A 19,795-nucleotide genomic window follows, 5' to 3' on the forward strand; every position below is an offset into this window, starting at 1 on the left:
AAACGATTTATCAGTGTTTGGACTTAATAAAATAGACTTGCAAAAATTATTACATTTAGCAACTGCTGATGGCATTTTTACTTTTGATGGTAAATTATATAATCAAATAGATGGAGTAGCTATGGGAAATTCCCTTGGACCTGTATATGGTTTGCATCATGGGTTATTGTAGAAAGGATTTGGATGTCTGAATGCCCTAGTGCTTTCAAACCTTTGTATTACCAGGCATGTAGATGATACTTTCCTTGTGTTTAAGGAATTATCACATGTTGATTTGTTTTAATATTTTCATTCTCGTCACCCTAACATTTCTTTTACTTGTGAGACGGAACAGGATAATAAGTTGTCATTTTTAGATGTACAGGTATACAGAAATAGTGCAAATTGAGACCTCTGTTTATAGGAAAAGTACTTTACTGGCTTGGGATTGAATTACCTCAGTTTTTCGCCAAAGTTGTATAAGATGAGCTCAATACGCACTTTGATAAATAGAGCCTACTTTTTTATTGTGATTTTAATTTATTTCATCAAGATATGGTTTTCTCCAGAATTGTTTTTCTGAAAACTCATATCCCATTTTTGTATTTTACAAAGTTCTGAAAATTTTTTTAAATGAAAAGTTTTGTCCCAGACTGGTGTACAGTACTGCTAGTAAAGATGTAAAGTAATATTAAATTGCCTTACCTTGGTCATAGTAGCTGCATGGTCCGGAAAAAGTTACAAGAAATACTTAAGCATTGTTTCCCTCAAATCAGTTTCCGGTTTGTTTTCTGTAACTTTACAATAAGATCACTTTTGAGAGAGAGAAGCCTACTCTGCCTGTGGACCTTAATTCCTGTGCCGTTTACTTGTTCACTTGTTCGCTGTGTGGTCTGCGATACGTGGGATCCAGTTCCCGCTGGCTCAGACACAGAATTTTGGAACACAGAGGTCTTCTATTAGAACTAGGTTTCCCCTTTCCAAACCACCCTTTTCCGCCATTAGAGAACACAGTTTAGCACAGGTCCATCCTTTCACTGGACTCTGGATTTTCCGGTACTGTCTTTTGTTCAAATAGACTGGACTTTTAATTTCAGAGTCGCTGACAATTGAAAAGATGAAGCGGAATTGAACAACAACTCATCTGGTATTCAACTAGTTATCGTGTAATTTCATGTAGGTACTCGATTAGGTCGTTAAACATTTTACATTTGTGAGTGGTAGTTTGTTGACATTTCATTAGTTTATTTTCATATATTTATGTTTGTGTTTTTAATTTTTCGTTATTTTACGTCTCACCCTTTTAGTTTGTATTTACTTGTTCATTTTATATATTTCGTTATTATTTTTTAAGGAGATTTATTATGACAATTCATTTTATTGTAATTTATTGATTCTCTATCCCTTGTCAGTTTTTTCAGCCTGATGATGAGGTTTATACATTAAAAGTGTACAATAAAGAATGTTCTTCCTAGTCTTACAATATTATTTATCATTAAGCTATATATATGTATATATATATATATATATATATATATATATATATATATATATATATATATAGTAATATATTATATATATATATATATATATATATGTGTGTGTATGCAACAGCATAAAAGAGGTATTCAGTAGAAACACTCGTGTGTATATGTTTTAAAAATACTTAATTTTATTGATTGGTAGTTGATATAAGCAATTTCATCTATATCTTTTGTTAAACAGCAAAAGATAAGCACGTTATTGACTCTCTTTTATCTACTTCGTTATCTTATTTTGCTTTTACCTCCTTTCGATAAAAATCGAGATAACCAAAGATTGCAACACAAGTATTATTCATTGAAGTTTTCGTAATTACTTTTATTTCTTTTTCTTTTACCAGAATGTTTGCCGAACAGTACAAAAGTGACAGTTCATCAACTGAAGGAAATGAACGTGACAGTTAGTAAGTTTGCCGTCAAGATAATTTCCACTCCATTGCCAGTCCAAGTCGCACCTAAGTTTTTCGGAACTTGGGCTGAGAACCATAATGCACATCAACATTCCTATTGATCTGCAGAAAGATAGGGCGAGTTCCTTTTTTATTTTTCTTATTCATATGGAAGGAATGACTCATGAGCACATAGCACGCAAGTGTATCTTGGCAATGTTTCTGAATAACAACGGCGCAGAAATTCCTATGCGGCTTCTTTCAGGCACCGTTGACTACTCGAGCAGGGTAGTCGCCAAGAGAGTGGAAGGCAGAGTCCAGTCCAGGAAGGCAGGTTAGTTCTCTTTTATCACCTATGATATATACAGTATATCTATATCTATCTATCTATCTGTCTATATCCCTATCTATCTATCTATTCTATATATATCTATCTATATATATATATATATATATATATATATATATATGTGTGTGTGTGTGTGTATATATATATATGTATATATACACAGTATATGTACTGTATATATATATATATTATGTATGTATGTATGTATGTATCAGTTTGTGTGTACATATGTGTATATCAGCTTGTGTGTACATATGTAAAGGCTAATTGCTTGCAAGCACTATATTTTACCCCATGTTTGTATCGTTTTCGGGTAGATATCCTATGAAACATCTTTTATGAAATAGAATTTGGATTGAAAGGGCCATTTTTCTATAATAACGAGTAAAATATGTTGCGAAAAGTGAAGTAAGAATATGTCCAAGAAGCGTACAGAGGTTAAAATTTCGAAAATGCGTCAGAATCAGTCCCATTGGGATGTTGAATAATTTTTCAGTTCAAACCTCTTTTATTATAATTAATTGACTTACATTCTTTGTAAAAGAAATTGCTGACAGAAATAATGTTAATTCGTTCAAGTAAAACAACGTGGATATTTCAATGGTAGTTATCAACGTTTCCGACCTATCTTCAAAGGGCTCCGTTTCAAAATGGTTATTTTGGAGGAAGTAGCAGAAAGATTATCACTTTTTCTTCTCAGTACTTTTATTGCGGAATGATTCTAAGAATTGTAGTTAGGTTGCTGCACTTGGTGACGCCGTCAGAGAGTTGTTCATAAGGCGGTCCAAAGGTAACTGCCACTCTGTTTAAGGAAATCGATGCTTAGCGAGAAAGGTCACTGGCGTTAGAGTACTCAGGCAGTTGTTTGGGTGAATATTTACGCAGAACTCGAACTGTGAAGATAGGTGGAGTAACAATGTTAGTTTTATAAATATATATACATATATATATTCAAAATCTGAATTTTAACCCCAGGCATTAACATAATTTAACACTGAAAGAATTTAAACAGAAAGCTTTGAAATTTTGCAAAGTTATTGAATTGAAGGAAGATTAATCACAAATATATATATATATATATATATATATATATATATATATATATATATATATATATTATATATACATTATAGGTTACATATATATGTATAAATGCATTGTATATATATATTACATACGTACGTGTAGTGTATGTACATCTGCTTTGCAAGTGTGCGTAAACATTCGTGCATAACTGCCTAGCTAATTATAAAGCTTTTATTCCAGCAGCGTTGCAAGGGACCAATGACTATTCAGCCTGTCCAATTTTCAGCTAACCTGACCCCACCTCCTCCCTCCCCGCTTTATTTGTGAACCTTTGTATTTTATTCATACTGTCTATAAATGACAGGTTTCTTGTGCGTAGAACGTAAGAGCAATCTAAATAGCCAGCAGCATTGTCTTCCAGGTGCTCCTGGAATTTGCTATATCATCTACCTGCCGATGTGAAGAATACAATAAGTAAAATAGAGAAGACTTTTGTACCAAGCTGAATGCAGTTGAAACAACGTTTTATTTCAAATATATAATAATAATAATTCAGCGTATCGCCATTACCCAAATTTTATCAGTCTTATTTTTACTCTCACACACTCAAAAATTTCAAAGTCGGTTTCCTTCAAAAAACGCATTGCGGCTGATGAACGGAGTGGAGAGCTGTTAACAGCTCAGTGGTCTGTTAAACTAAGATATACCTTCCGTAAATAGAGTAGCCAATTTAGGAAAGCACTCAGGAAAGCGTACCCATTAGAAGAGGATAGGCAGAAACTAATCCTGCTTTTTGAAATCTAAAAGGATCAAAGTCATATCGGCTGAGTGTTCACTTTCTTCAACACAATATCTATGACATTAAAATGTAGGACTTTTTGATCGTAGCTGAGAGAAAGGCTGGGGCGCGTGTTCACTAAGCTTTGATGAGAATTATCCTTTTTGGCAGACAGAGAGAGATAGCTTTATTTGTTGGCATTTTCAAGATAATAGTCGTGTGACTCAGAGATTTTGTGTTCATTTGACGTCATCAAAGGGCTTAAGAAAAAGTGCGCTGATTATAACACGATCGTTGTTACTTAAAACTGGGCATGTCCCCTGTAATATACATTTTTTTATGTAAACGATTTGGACTATGTTCATTTTAATGGACGTAGCAATTATATTTGTGATTAATGCTTCCTTTTCAATTCAATAACTGCAGAATTTCAAAGCTTTCTATTTAAATTCTTCTTTCATTGTTAGAAATTTTTATAACGCCTGGTGTTAAATTCAGATTTTAAATATACTTAATATTTTTAAAACTAATATGTACCTCGCTTATCTCTGTCCCTTTTAGTATTTCCAAGTCTACTTCCAGTATTTAAAACAACATTTGCTTTCTTGAGTGAAGTGAGGTGTTCTCAGCGATACAGAATTCTTTTTATTTGATTTTTGTTTATACAAGTTCCACTGCTAATGAGGATGACCTTCAGGGAAGACCTTTTGCAGTCTCAGGGGACAGTTATGATGAAAAAGAGGGGGGGTGGCTGTATTTAGGTGTTTTTCAGAGACGTGAGACTGGTCACTATGTCTTCATTTTCTTGGAAGGATAAATGTGACAGTTTGATAAAATGAACATTACTCATCTCTCTCTCTCTCTCTCTCTCTCTCTCTCTCTCTCTCTCTCTCTCTATGGCTCTCTCTGCCAGACAGACAGTCGTCTTCCAGTAATAGATTATTGTAGGTTGCCAGAGGTGGCGATATACTGTATCTTCTAAGAAGTTGAGGAACTCGTCTGTTCTTAATTGTACCTATGAGACGGAAAGTGCATGAGAAATTTTATCAAAGGAGTTGGGAAACTGGGCTAAAACGGGCAAAATATCCTGCCCTCTAAATCCACAAACGGTCGGCAGCGCAACTTGAGACCCAAGTAATGGTATTGTGTACCATAAATTCCAAGAGTGTTTCGATATTGATTCAGTCATCACTCACGGACATCACCAGAAATTATCCCTTAAAAATTCCGCTACGGGTGTTTGTGTTTGTTTGTGTGTGCGTGCGCGCACGCACAGAAACAGTAGCTCTCTTCAAATTCTCGACAAATTTTAACCTTTAGTTCTACGACTGGTACTCTTGCTTCTGCTGCTACTTTTTTCAGTATGTATTAATTGTTAGTCAAATACAAAGACAAATCTTCGTTCACAGAATCAGAAAAGGAAAGCATTCAGCTTTATGTAGTGTGTTTTTATGTCGTTATTTATTATAGAGGGAGTTAAAAGATTTTGGACTGGTTGATCAAGTACAACAGTTAGCATCCATGTTTTAATATAAAGGTGGTATATATATATATAGAGAGAGAGAGAGAGAGATAGAATAAAATCTATATATATATATATATATATATATATATATATATATATATATATATATATATATATATATATATATATATATAGTATATGTGTGGATGCGTATACATTGCATATATTACTTTTTTCCCGTTTTCATAAGTGTGACGATTTCTTCTAATTCAAACCTAATTCCTTTTGTGTTTTCCACAGTTAATTGATATTTTCTTTGTCAATGCTAGACTTATTATTATTATTATTATTATGAATGATTTTTCCAACAGGATGAGACTGCACATGAAATTTGTGTTTTTACTGGTACTGGGCTCCCCATTGCTCTTCAGTGGACAGGCTTCGGCCTCGGAAGATGTTTTCTGAAAGTAGACCTCAGAACAGGGCTCCATCGAAGCACCAAGAACCAGCACGGCTGAGGGGACGCATTATTATGCATTCAAGGGCATCCCTTTTGCCGAACCTCCCGTCGGAGACTTGCGGTTCAAGGTTAGTTGTTGTTGTTCTTCTTCTTCTTATCAAAAGAAAGGAGCTTGTTAGCAAACTTTTCATAGCAGTTCATTTATTTTTTGTTTTTAATAAGTGAGATTTCTTTCTGTATGTCCTTTACTCTTACTTTTCCTAATGGAAATAATATATTTTGGAAGCTTAACGACAATTCAGTGGCCCCTGTGGGCTTGTTCCTTACGAATAGGGTTCATCTTCTGAATAATAGTGATAATAATAGCAGTTGTAAATCACAGGGAAAGCGAATGAGTGTATAGCCTGACACGATTTCACAATATATCTCTGGCCCTTTATAAAACCTTGGTCCGGTAACTTCAGGTGTTCGTAACGGTGTTCATTGATGGTTTTTCTGTTCATTAAATTTTTCATATTTCCTCTTTCTTCAGAGTCCAATGCCTCCTGGGCCATGGTCAGGGGTAAGGAATGGATCGGCTCCCAGCCCGATTTGTCCTCAGATAGACATTCTGTCCTACATGACCGGATCTCTACAAGTATTGGGGAATGAAGATTGCCTCTACCTGGACGTTTATGTACCAGAGGTAAATGCTAATTTTCGTTGCTTTTAGTCTTTTACGATATCATGAGAAGGACAGGGCTTTAGAATTGAAATCGAGGGCACAGTGCGCTTTTGTGTATTTTCAACATACTTTCCAGGCACAATACACTTTTGGTAAGTCCTTTTAGTCTCTGCCATAATTCTCGTTAGTGTTACTCAATTATATATATATATATATATATATATATATATATATATATATATATATATATATATATATATATATATATATATATATATATATATATATATATACTGTATATATATACACGTGTGTGTGAGAGAGAAAAAAATAAATGCTGTCTATTGTCAAGCATTTCATCACTATGCATGGAAAATGGCCATATTTGGACATTTGTTTGCAATCCGGCCATATTGCAGGGGTGCAAAAAAGCTCCGAACAGTAAGACTATAAACTTGGGTGTTTGCTGGGGGTCAAATGGACTTTTCCTTCAGACTAAGAAAAATGCTGTCTATTTGCAAGCGATTGATCACTGTGCATGGAAAATGGCCATACTTGGACATTTGATTGCAATCCAGAAATATTGCAGGGGGCGAAAAGCCTTGGGTATTTTAGAGTCAAATGGACTTTACTTGAAACTGAGAAAATACAGTGCATTTGCAAGCAATTGATCACTATGCATTGAAAATGGCCATATTTGGACATATGATTGCAATCCGGCCATATTGCAGAGGGCAAAAAATGCCCGAATAGAAAGGCTCTAGCCTTGGGTATTTTCTTGGGGTCAAACAGACTTTTCCTTCACACTAAGAAAAATGCTGACCATTTGCAAGCGATTGATCACTATGCATGGAAAATGGCCATATTTGGACATCTGATTGCATTCCGGCCATATTGCAAGGGCAAAAAAGGCCCGATAATAAATAGCCTTGGTGTTTTCTGAGGTCAAACAGACTTTTTCCTTCAAACTAAGAAAATGCTGTCCGTTTGCAAGCGATTGATCACTATGCATGGAAAATGGCCATATTTGGACATATGATTGCAATCCAGCCATATTGCAGGGGCGCAAAAAAAGGCCCGATAGTAAAATAGCCTTGGGTGTTTTCTGGGGGTCAGACAGACTTTTCCTTCAAACTAAGAAAAATGCTGTCTGTTTGCAAGCAGTTGATCACTATGCATGGAAAATGGCCATATTTGGACATTTAACTGTAATCCAGAAATGTTGCATGGGGTCAAAAAAAAAAAAAGCCTTGGGTGTTTTTCGGGGGGTCAAACAGACTTTTCCTTGAAACTGAGAAAAATGCTGTCTATTTGCAAGCAGTTGATCACTATACATGGAAATGGCCATGTTTTGGACATTTGATTTGCAATCCGCCACATTGTAGGGGCCAAAAAGCTTTAGTGTTGTCTGGGGGTCAAATGGACTTTCCTTGAAACTGATAAAATGCAGTCTGTTGGCGAGCAGTTTATCACTATGCATAGAAAATGGCCATAGATTGAACATCTGCCGACGAAGTAAAATACAGTACGAATTAGTCCAAACAAATGTAGTCACAACCTGCTCTTCATAGCATTGTGTACGTTGTCATGTATGATCATCATCCCGACACACACACTCTCTCTCTCTCTCTCATGTCTTTGCTTTAATGGGGAATATTTTGTAGCAAATACCTAATTGAAATATGTTTATTTCATTTTGTTCGTGCTCTTTCTTTTTCCTTATTTATATTATGTCAGCAGTTTCCTATACAATTATACAGGTTAAACATACTTTACAAGTTTAGTAGATGTCTTTCTGATTTTTTTTAATAATTACCACAGCAGTGACTGTCGAATCACTGAACACAATAGACAACTGGGAGTAATATTACACCAGTTAATTGTTTTCAACTTCGCTTTGCCTGACGTGGTTGCCGATATCAGAACCTTTCCCGAATTCATTCCAGAAAAACGCCTCCAATTTCCCTGTCATGGTGTGGATTCACGGCGGAGCATTTCTTTTTGGAAGCGCCAGCGATTTCAACCCAGCTCCTCTGATGACAGAGGATGTGGTGGTGGTCATGATCCAGTACAGAATTGGTGCTTTAGGTAAGTTGTGTCTTAGCTGGATGAGTTATGACTTACGATTAACTTAATGCATGTCTGAGATGATCATTGTCTTTCTCAAATGTATTACATACAGGTTCGTCACGTCATATCAGTCAAGGCTTATTTGGGATGAAGTATAACCTTTTTGAGATATTCAGTGTCTCTTGAACAAGTGTAATATACAGATTTGTCACCTAGGTCACGTGTGATTTATCTGAATAGGTTATGACTTCCTTTTTGTAAAATTCAGGGCTTTGCTCATGAAGTGAAGCATGCAGTTGGTCACCGTAGGTCAGTTGTGGCTCATTTAAATGTTAAATAAGCTTTTCATCAACAATGACACACAGATTTGTCGCGCAGGACGTATGTGGGGTATTTTAATGAGTTATGACACAGTATTTTGCATGTATAAATGTTTTGTACATCAAAAGCAAGCACATGCCACGCCATAAGTTCAGCATCATAGATCGATGTCATCTTCTTCCAGTAGGGAGTCAGTGTCTCAGGTGAGATATAGAGATTTGAGGTGAGTTATAACCTCATCAAATCGAAGAAGAGTTTCTACCGTCGATGAGTTGTAGCCTTTTTAGGGAAAATTTGAGTTGTAGCCTTTTTAGGGAAACTTTGAGTTGTAGCCTTTTTAGGGAAACTTTGAGTTTTAGCCTTTTTAGGGAAACTGAGTTGTAGCCTTTTTAGGGAAAATTTGAGTTGTAGCCTTTTTAGAGAAACTGAGTTGCAGCCTTTTTAGAGAAACTTTAAGTTGTGGCCTTTTTAGGGAAACTTTGAGTTGTAGCCTTTTTAGGGGAACTTTGAGTTGTAGCCTTTTTATGGAAACTTTGAGTTGTAGCCTTTTTAGGGAAACTTTGAGTTGTAGCCTCTTTAGAGAAACTTTGAGTTGTAGCCTTTTTAGGGAAACTTTCAGTTGTAGCCTTTTTAAGGAAACTTTAAGTTGTAGCCTTTTTAGGGAAACTTGAGTTGTGGCCTTTTCAGTGAAACTTTGAATTGTAGCCTTTTTAGAGAAACTTTGAGTTGTAGACTTTTTAGGGAAACTTTGATTTGTAGCCTTTTTAGAGAAACTTTTAGTTGTAATTCACAAAAAAAATATCGACTCCTTTGGAGATGAACTAAAATATATCGAATAGGAAATGAAATGGTGAGTTACGGCTTCTCCATATACATACATACATACATATATACATACGGTAAAGCCATCCTTTGTCACATCGTATGCGCACATTATTATTATTATTATTATTATTATTATTATTATTATTATTATTATTATTATTATTATTGGTAATGGGCTTGCTAACTGTTAAAAATGGTAAATATTAACAAAGAAAAATTAACTATATATCAAATGATAATAGAAATATTTTCGGATATGAAATTAGTAAATAGCAGTAAATAAAGCAGGATTTTTCTGTGCCAGTAAATAGCAACATATAAACTAAAGGAATTTGCGAATGATAGCTTTAGTTTTGAATTGTATTTTTTCTGTGTTTTGTCGTCACTTATTATTCTAGAAATCTTATTTGCGTATTTATTGTTTCCCTTTTAATATATAGATAAATAAATAAATAACTGTAATAGAACTTGACTGTCCCCTCTTGCAAATACTGATGCTTCTTGACTGATTTGAGTAGTTAAGACAAAAAGCATCTTATCATTATGCCAGGTAATAACAACTGTGAGATATTCGTTGTATTTTTACAGGATTTTTGTCAACTGAGGACTCCGTTATGTCTGGTAATTATGGGCTGAAGGATCAGGTGATGGCCCTCCGTTGGGTGCAGGATAATATTCAGTCCTTCGGAGGAGATCCCAGCAGGGTCACTCTTTTCGGTGAGAGTGCGGGAGGAATGTCCGCGCACTATCTCATGCTGTCGCCGATGTCCAAAGGTGGGGAAGCATGACAAAAAAAAAAAAAAAAACCATCTTGTCATTTCTTTTTCTCAAGCTTTTACCTTTCCAGTGATATCTAAAAGTTCCCATGATTTTTTTAGGCATTTTTTAAAAATATTAATGGAGAGATGAATTATACACAGCTTATGTGTGCAGCTTTTTTTGATGTCAGAGTATTTCGTAAAACACAAAATCCTTCAGAACATGTTATGAACTGTCCATTAGAAATTCTACACAGTCACTGCTTAGTACGTGTCCAATGATGCGAGTCATCTCCGTCAGTTTCATCACGACAGCCTTTACTTTTCAGGTCTGTTCCACAGAGCCATTGCTCAGTCTGGTACAGCAGTCTTGCCAGTGCTGTGGAACGATGATCCTAGGCAGCACGCAGCCAGCCTGGGTCAGATGCTAGACTGCCCTGAGGTCAACCCTAAAAACTTAGATTCCGAAGCTCTCAAAGACTGCCTGAAGAAAGTTTCTGCAGAAAAACTGGTTATGGCCATAAAAGCTTTTTCGGTGGGTTAAGGAGAGTTTTGCCTTAGTATGAATGTGCTAGTTTCATTCTGATCAGAATGTTTAAAAACGACATAGGAGGAGAAATAAGAAAGCCTTCCATATGATTTTTCAAAAATATATTTGCCAATTAATGAACCAAACTTTTGAATTATTTAAATATATTTTAAGACCTTCTTGGACTCGCCCCGAGTAATACGACCAACGGTAGACGGAGAGTTTTTGCCCGAACATCCTGCCAAGATGCTGAGGAAAGGAAACTACCACAGGGTGAACTTCATGACTGGGATCACAAGGGACGAAGGCGCCTTCATTGTGAGACGTAAGTAACAGGCTTTTTTTTTCTGTTCAAGAAGCTCCCTTATTTCATTAGCCGATTCTTATGGCTGAACGTCATTTAAGATATTATCTCGCTGTATGAATGGCTATGAAGTTTTTGACCAGTGTTGTATTCATTCAAGTTTTTGCATATCATTAATTCATGCTGTATTTTACAGCTGGAGAACTTCTTAATTATTCCGTTGTTTTGTGATTAGTCAAGAACTTGCTCATTTCGGTGTTGTCCTTACTATTTTATTGTCTTTAATTAATTGATGCTTGAATGTTGGATTCCGTCTGAAATATTTCCTTTTTGTGATTGGCCTTGATGTAACTCCGGTCAAATGTCAGTTTCATCGAAAATTTCTTGCTTTCCCATTTGACTAATATTTTATAATTGAATATCTTAGTCTCTTATTTTTCGTTCATCACCAAACTGCATTTAAGATTAAAGGGTTGACTAAGATGTCATGTTTCGCATTTCGCCAGGTCTTATTTCATCGTAAAAGCTGTTGAAATTTTATAGCAAAATTTCATTCAACATTTCATAGGTTTTGCAATTTCTAAACTATTTTAAAGCTAAACATTGAAAAGCTTACTTGAAATGAACTAACATTTCGCAGCGGTTTTTACGTTTAAATGTTCCAATACGTTTTGTAACTAACTGATTCATATTTGTCAGCGGAATTTCATCCAGACTTCCCTAAATGTCTCATCTTCCCCTATCCTTCTGTCAAAATGATCGTGAATGACTCCATGCAGTTCTGAAAACAGACTGCAAATCCTTCTCTTTCTATTTCCATTCCAGGACTCTTGATGAGTGAATCGATGAAAGAGGAACTAGCTGCCAACTTCTCAGCCTTAGGACCGGCCCTCCTGAATATCGCCGCTGGACTCAACTCATCTCCCGAATATATGGCCAAGAGGATGTTTGCACACTACGTTGGGGAATTCAACGTGACAGAAGAAAACGCCGATGGAGTTGTCAAGGTGAATTCCTTTCCGCAAATTCAAGAGACGTAGAGAATTACTCAGAGAAAGAGAGGATATTTAAAATAGCCAAGAATCCCCCCGCCCAAATTTAAAATGCAATATCACAAGAGTTCTAACGTTTCTTTTTCCAGACTGAGTTGACTTCTTGCACGGGCTCTGACTGAGAAAAGACACTTAGGCTAATTAAAGCAGCCAAAGCTGAATTTATTCAACTTCGAAAAACAAAACACCAAAAAAAATCTCAACCTTGAGGAATTTACATTTTTTCTCTCTGTAGTTATTCACAGACTACTGGTTTGCTGTACCTATGGACATCGCGGGAAAGATGCATGCAAGAGATGCTGATTATGGCCAGAAGACCTTCTTATATGAACTCCATTATACTGGGGAGTTCTCCGTCTTCGACTCGCCCAACATCACCGTAGGGAAGAAATGTGAGGACTTACCTACTGTCTCTCGTGTTAATTTTAGCTGCTATTTTGCGTCAAAGGAATGTTTGATGATCCTTGTTCATCTCGAACGCACATTTGCAGAAATACTTGTAGTTTACAGACGCATTTATTCGACATATGCAGTCTTTATTTGAATGAGTAATATCATTATTAATACAGGTATAATAACAAAATATACAGGTATACTTATTTTACACACACACATATATATGTTAGAAATAATCAGCACACAATCACGTGTGGAACAGAAATAAATTTCTGACGCACATCAGGATCGAACTCAGGTCTTAAAATTGAAAGGCAAGGGCGCTGCCCACTAGGCCATACAAGTCATAAAAGAAGTTGGAACCTGTGTGTGTCTGTGTCGCGTCTGGTCGTGCCAGCATGCAGACTTCTTTATGATCGATTTTGGTCACATCTAAATGAAAGACTTGAGCAACCAAGCAGTTGGAAATATTTAGAAATCTACCCAGGCTTACATGACCCAGTCATACGACAGCAGCAGCAACAACAATCATTATGTTTCAGGGGTGAGCCACATTGATGACCTCCAGTACCTGTTCAGTTCACCCTTGCTGCCTCCATTGACGCGACCGACTGACTTATTCATGCAGGAGATTATGGTTTCATTGTGGACAAACTTCGCCCGAACTGGGTAAAAACTATTATTTTATTATGTATTCATTACCCAAGTCTTCTACCTGTCAAGCTGTATCATAGTTTGTATATTTTATATTCATTTTTTTTATTTACATGTCTATGCTTTCAAGTATGGATTCTCTTCATTATTCAGTCATGTTACATTTGTTTGTCTTGTTTACGCTTTACGATGTATTTTTGATTCGCTACCGAATCCACAGGAATCCTACACCTGATATGTCCCTTGGTTTCAAGTGGCTGCCCGCATCCGGATGTACTCCAAAGTACCTGATTCTGCAGCCTTCTCCTTACATGAAGAAATTCAGCAGAGACAAGGTTTGTAATGCGTGTCCTGTCGGCCTTTCCGTAAAACAATGATCGCGTCAAGTGCATGTCTCCAGAGTGTTGTATGACGCTTCATTCCAAACCCCATGATCTGGAATTCTAATTGTTTCTTTTTTTTTCCTGTAACCTTATAACCTTAATCCTTCCAAAGAACAGCTATAGCTGTCTTTACTTTTGCCCTGTTTTCTCTCTTTTCCTCTAGACGAGATGGGTACCCTGAACCCAACCTTCCTGACGACTACCACAAAAAATTATTGATAAATAAATCAGTCAGTAAAAACAATTAAATGGGGCTTTTACCCTCGCCGACTCTGAATTTTTGTCAGACTTGCAGAAGTTTGAGTTTTCTTCGTTCTCTTTGAGAGAAATTTCCTAGAAAGTTCACCTTTCGATTCATTTATACGGTGAAATCAGATTCCAGAAAAATATTGTAGACGTCTATCTGCTTTCAGTGATAAACCGAGCAATTCTGGCCATTAATTGACACCCATTGCAAATAGTATGTGTGCAATTTTCTCAACAGTAAATTAATGCTTTCAACAGTTTTCTTGGTATTATATACGAGTAATAACCATCTAGACGATATGTGATTGTCGAACATCCAAAGAAAATTTGTTGGCCGTTCTCCCTGAGTTTGGCAGTTTCACGAATGAGATTATAGGCAACAAATGTCATACATTCAGATTTACTTGCATTCTTTAATGGCGTAATTTATCTCATAATCATTTAATTAATTGTAACATTTTGAAGTTCCTTGCTTCATGCGCATTACTAATTCTACGCTTTCGATAAAAATAAAACTTCCAACACTCGAAACATGAAAAACCTTTCGCCAACTAAAACTGATGTACGTCTCATTTCTCCGCCTTTTATCTCTTATTATCACAACTGATAATCGTATTCGAAAACAGGTCGCTATTATTAGGAAGCAGTCTCAGTAGCATCCCATTTATGTGCCATCTTAACTTTAGTGAACGTTTAACCTTTCGACAAGGGGTATCACCTCCTACCCAAGGGAGAATAGATCCATTAAACTCCCCTTTATGTAGGGCGCTTTCGTAGGCCTAATACACGTCACATTTTCTGATGGGCAATATGATCGGCAATCCTCGTGTTTCATTTTTTATTAGTTAGTTTGCTCATTTTCTGTATTTTTCAGAGTGGCATAGAAAGATAAAGAGGATATACTGGTGAATAACGTGCAACTTTTTAAGTAATTCAGTTATAAAAGTTACTCTGTTTAATTTTTACAACTAATAAGACTACTTATTTCACAGTTCACCTTGGTTTTTATGTTTTATTTTGAAGTGTATACTAATCTTAATTTTATGTGAAACTTTTTATTTATTCATTTTTCAAAGGAGTCTCAGACCAAGCCCCAGTGTTCACCTTTGCCACATTATTTCACCTGCGCTTTTGAATATATCTTATGACCTAAAAGAATGTCCAATTTAAGGGGTTACTTCTTGGAGTAAGGATACCGTTCCCTGTCTATATGTCATGGGAGATAAAACTGTAAACTACTGAATATTTCAGGAATTGGAATTCATGACAAACCTCCCCCTGGACCACAATATGATCCTGTATCCGGAACGCTTTACCATCGAAGAGAATTAGAAGAAGAAGAATAGCAACCCTGTCAAAGTATGAAAGCCGCCACGTCAGAAAGTCGGAGTGGATACCGTAAGATCATCTCTTTCATCCTACATGGTCAAAATACCAATTTGAAAGTAACCAGGTGACAGTCAAATCGATTGTCGTAGTTAGCCAAGTATTGATTCTAAATGGTCGGAGATCTCATCCACAGTTCCTCAACATGCTGAGAGTTAGAAGTTTTCCTTTTAATTGAATCTCACAAGGAAAAACTGTTTTTAAATACTGGCCTGTGGATAGAATATGACTTTTCTATCGTAAAAAAAAAAATAACTTATCATCAGATGACAATTACTATAGGAATTAATAATAAATTTCAAACCATAGCTTTTAAAATGTTTCTCAAAATGACTGAACTATAGTATATGTGTGCGCACTGATTAGATGCCTAAGATATTGTAACATTTCTCTTTAGATAGTTAGTTTTCTCTTTAGATAATTTTTACAGCACATAAAATTAATAAAGTTAATCATAGCTTCTCCGCTTTTATCGTTCTTGAAAACATAATTCCGTTTTGAGGCACTCTGCCGTTACCAATGGCTGTTTTACAGAAAATCGAATTCTTCGTAAGGTAAGTTCTTCACTTTTGACGTTTTAATCGGTAAATCATTTATAACTGTCTTATAACTGAAAATGAAACAAGTGACTTACACGAAAATGCCTTACTGATTATAGTTAGCAGTGTGTAAAATTGGTTGAATTTTTCAAATGGTCTTTTTTGTGCAGCAAAATATAACGAAAGCAAAAGAAACTGCCGCAATAAGAAGTAAAGAATTATATAGTCCGGTTTAAATTTAAGTTTTGCTACGAATAAGCTGAACCATTTTACAATGGGGGTGACTATACCGTACCTTGTACCTCGTCACCGTATATCTCTCTCTTTTTCATTGTTAAGAAAATTATTGTTTTTGCCTTTTACCAGAAACAAACAATGGGAGCCACTCACTAAATAGTAGATATTTGACCAATTTCGTCAGGCCTATGTTTTCGGAAGAGATTTATGAGCTCAGAAGATCCGCTACCAGACAGCTATCTATCTGTCTATCTATCCATCTAGCTGTGTATAGATGATATAAGCCTTTTCTCAAATGTTTCCAATTTGATGGCTTAAAATAGATTTATTTTGCATATCTATGTTAAAGCGTTCAAAATCTAATTCTGGGAGTTAATTCTAGCAACAAGTGTTCCGGAATTCCCGAGTTCTGTTTTCTCCCAGTGGAAACACCGAGCGCAATAAGGACGAGCAGAATCGGAGAGAAAATTGGTCAAAAAGATAGATTCTCATTTGATTGGTCCAAGGATTTCAGAACAGACTCACCGGAACTAAAGGGTTAAAACAAACTTGGGTCAGTTCTCGCTAGAACTGAAGAGTGGGATGTTGATTCTTCGGGTTTCCACCGCAAAGAAAATCCTTGTTTTTTCGGTACCATCAACTGTTGATACCTTGAGTTGTGAATTCTTTATTTAATCATTTGTTTGTGGTGGTTTGTCAGTGTTATCATTAGTGTACTCGTGGTGGTAGTAGTAGTAGTGGAAGTATTAGTACAGTGGAATCAATAGCGGTCATTACCAAACACGTAATTGAGGGGAAAATTTGAAGCAACCAGGCATAACCACTTGATGTAATTCACGATATGGAGAATAATCTTATCAATAGATATTATTGTTTGTCTGTGTGGAAATGAGGCTCCCGAATTTAACATCATTTTGATGTATTAACGTTGACTTTTGTCTTTTCACCTTCTGTAGATTAATGTTCGCTTTTCTACTATTTTTTTTTTATGTCACATAGAGAAAGCGCTCAGTCTCCTCGTGTACAAGGAAATGAGTTGAGAGTATATTTCGCTTTCTTTGCAGTGGCATTTTTATTATCAGCAATATCCGTCTTTAATATCTGTCAGTTAACCTTCTGTTTGTTGCATCGTTAGACTTCAGGAGGAGAACAAGAAGGAAACTGTTTTCCTAAACTTACCTGTGTTCAAATATGCTTGACATTCTTTTGTCATGGTCAGTAAAAGTTCTGAGTGAGGCATCTTTAATGTGGCCTAATTTAGTTTAATTCTTGTCACTTTAGCAAATTAAGAGAGATGTAAATTCATAAGCTGGGCGATATGGAAAACAAAGTCATGAAATAATAAGTAATCAGTTCCGAAAGGAGGAGAGAGAACCGTGTTGACCAATTCATAATGGAGAGTCAACAAAATCAAAAGGATATGAGAAAGCGGAACAAGAACCCTTGAAATCTTTGGAACAAAAATAGAAACGGGATTAACCGGTGAATGGTTATTTCGTCCCTGTTCGCGCTGGGTAGTGAATGAAAACACCCCGTGGCATGGCGGTGGCCCTGGGGCGAATAAAAATTGGTTATTGAATATTTCATATTTAGCGAGTTGCTGCCGGCGTTTGTGTTGTCTGGTGAAAGGTATCGTAAACAATCATATACGATCGCAGAGTGGTTGCTGGACAAATGGAAATAAAGCTGAAAAAACGAGAGTGAGGCTAACTTAGGGTGAATGTGAATGCCTTCGTTACTATAGGTCTGTAATAGCGATGCTAAAAAAAATACTATTATGGGTAAGAGGATTTTATGAATGATGTTTTTCTCTATATTAACAAACTAGAAATGTAGTGTGAATTTTACTGGCTTGAAAGTCTCCTATGAGGGATGAGTCTCATCTAATGGCAAAAATATTTCTGATACAAAGAAATTAATATAAACAACCGCGTTGCTGATTAGAAGAAAATAATCTTAAAAAGTGCATGAAATGTGTAAAATATTAATGAGTTCATCTGATAAGTAAGGGGAAACGTTTATGAATCCAAAGGGAATTTCCCCATTTTTTGTTACTCTGCTTTTGTGCATGGTTTGGGTTTTAGTGGAATAGCAATCATTCTGATTCTATCAAACGATTTTGCAACACAACTCAATTTCTCTTCTTTAGTTAAAGTATCTAAACTTATATGGAAGATATAAAAAAGTGGATTATCGAGTAGCAAAAATAAAAAAAATCCAAGGCAGGATATTAATTGACAGTAGTTGAACTTCCTCCCAAAAATTTCAAGATTTTATCAAAGCCCTTCTTTCAATAAACCTCCAAGAGTTCCCGACTGCTCATAAAACTTCACCTTGGCTCACTATAGATATTTTGACTTCCACTACTGAACGTCAGCTTTCCTTGTTTTTGATATTTGAAAACTTAAGTAATTTGTTCTGTAAACTCCATAATACTCAAGTAATTTGTTCTGTAAACTCCATAATACTCAGAATTTTGTTGTCTAGAGATTAAATGAATGAAATTTTTTTTAAAAGTCTAAAGAATAACAGAGCGTTATCTTGATAATAGTCATCGTTAGCAAGATCCTTTGGAGAGCTGAATAATACATTAAATCAAAATAACATCAGTCGAACGAACATTACACAAGTATACTTTACATATCATCCAAATGTCGTCACACTCTGAAATAAAACTTGTAAGACTTTCCTCGCCTCTTTTTTCCTATGGCATCAATTAACTGGTTTGAATATCATTCACCGCCTTGGGTTTTTTTTTATTATTTCGTCTGCTGCAACGATAAGGCTCGCCAAGGTTTATTTCTATCTGCGGATTTCAGTTTTGATCTTGTTTTATTTCAAAAACGCGCACTGCGCCAGCATTAGATGTTGGTGACGACAGCCAGTAACGCATAATGTTACTTACTTGCCCCATCGTTGTCCTTTAACAGGGAAACAGGAAACTAAGACACATGGTATAACCAATATGTTTATTTGAAAAAAAAAAAAGCAGTTTTCGTATCTAATGATCAGTATTAAGAAGAAAACTATTTTACAACTGTACCCCGGCCGTGGAAATTTTCGTCAAGAGCAAGAAATGAGAACGGTACGTCATGAGAAACGTTAAGGGAACAGAACTGAATAAGAAAGACCTTGGGCAACAAAGAACCAACTAATTGAGAACAAAAAAAAAAAAACAAAATTACTGTAAATTCTTCCTTTTCATTTAGTTGCAAGCAGATTCATACAAAAGAATCCTTAACCAAGAAGTTCCCTTGACGTCCTGTCTGATATTTCTTATTTCCCATCTAAATACCGTAGTTTGATCAAGAATGAGTCCAGAATGAAAAAACTAAAAGCTTCTTTTCAAAATTAACTGAATCTTCACTAGCTTCTTGCATGCATGGCTTTGAAAGTTACTAAAGACTATTTAGCTACCTGAAGAAAAGACTAGTGCTAAAACAG

At 35.8% G+C, this 19,795-nt stretch overlaps 1 protein-coding gene across 1 annotated transcript; it reads left to right on the top strand.

Moving 5' to 3' along the window:
- Positions 1-2,086: 2,086 nt before the first annotated feature.
- LOC136844303 (carboxylesterase 1E-like) lies at positions 2,087-19,563 on the top strand. Its single transcript, XM_067113276.1, has 12 exons — positions 2,087-2,239; positions 5,999-6,115; positions 6,520-6,672; positions 8,598-8,739; positions 10,456-10,641; positions 10,955-11,160; positions 11,329-11,479; positions 12,284-12,465; positions 12,746-12,902; positions 13,449-13,575; positions 13,781-13,895; positions 15,441-19,563. Exons 1-12 carry the CDS (start codon positions 2,087-2,089, stop codon positions 15,519-15,521), a joined length of 1,770 nt encoding a protein of 589 aa, XP_066969377.1. The 3' UTR covers positions 15,522-19,563.
- Positions 19,564-19,795: the final 232 nt, after the last annotated feature.

This window comes from Macrobrachium rosenbergii, chromosome 12 (assembly GCF_040412425.1).
Source record: "Macrobrachium rosenbergii isolate ZJJX-2024 chromosome 12, ASM4041242v1, whole genome shotgun sequence".
In the NCBI taxonomy this organism is placed as follows: domain Eukaryota; kingdom Metazoa; phylum Arthropoda; class Malacostraca; order Decapoda; family Palaemonidae; genus Macrobrachium; species Macrobrachium rosenbergii.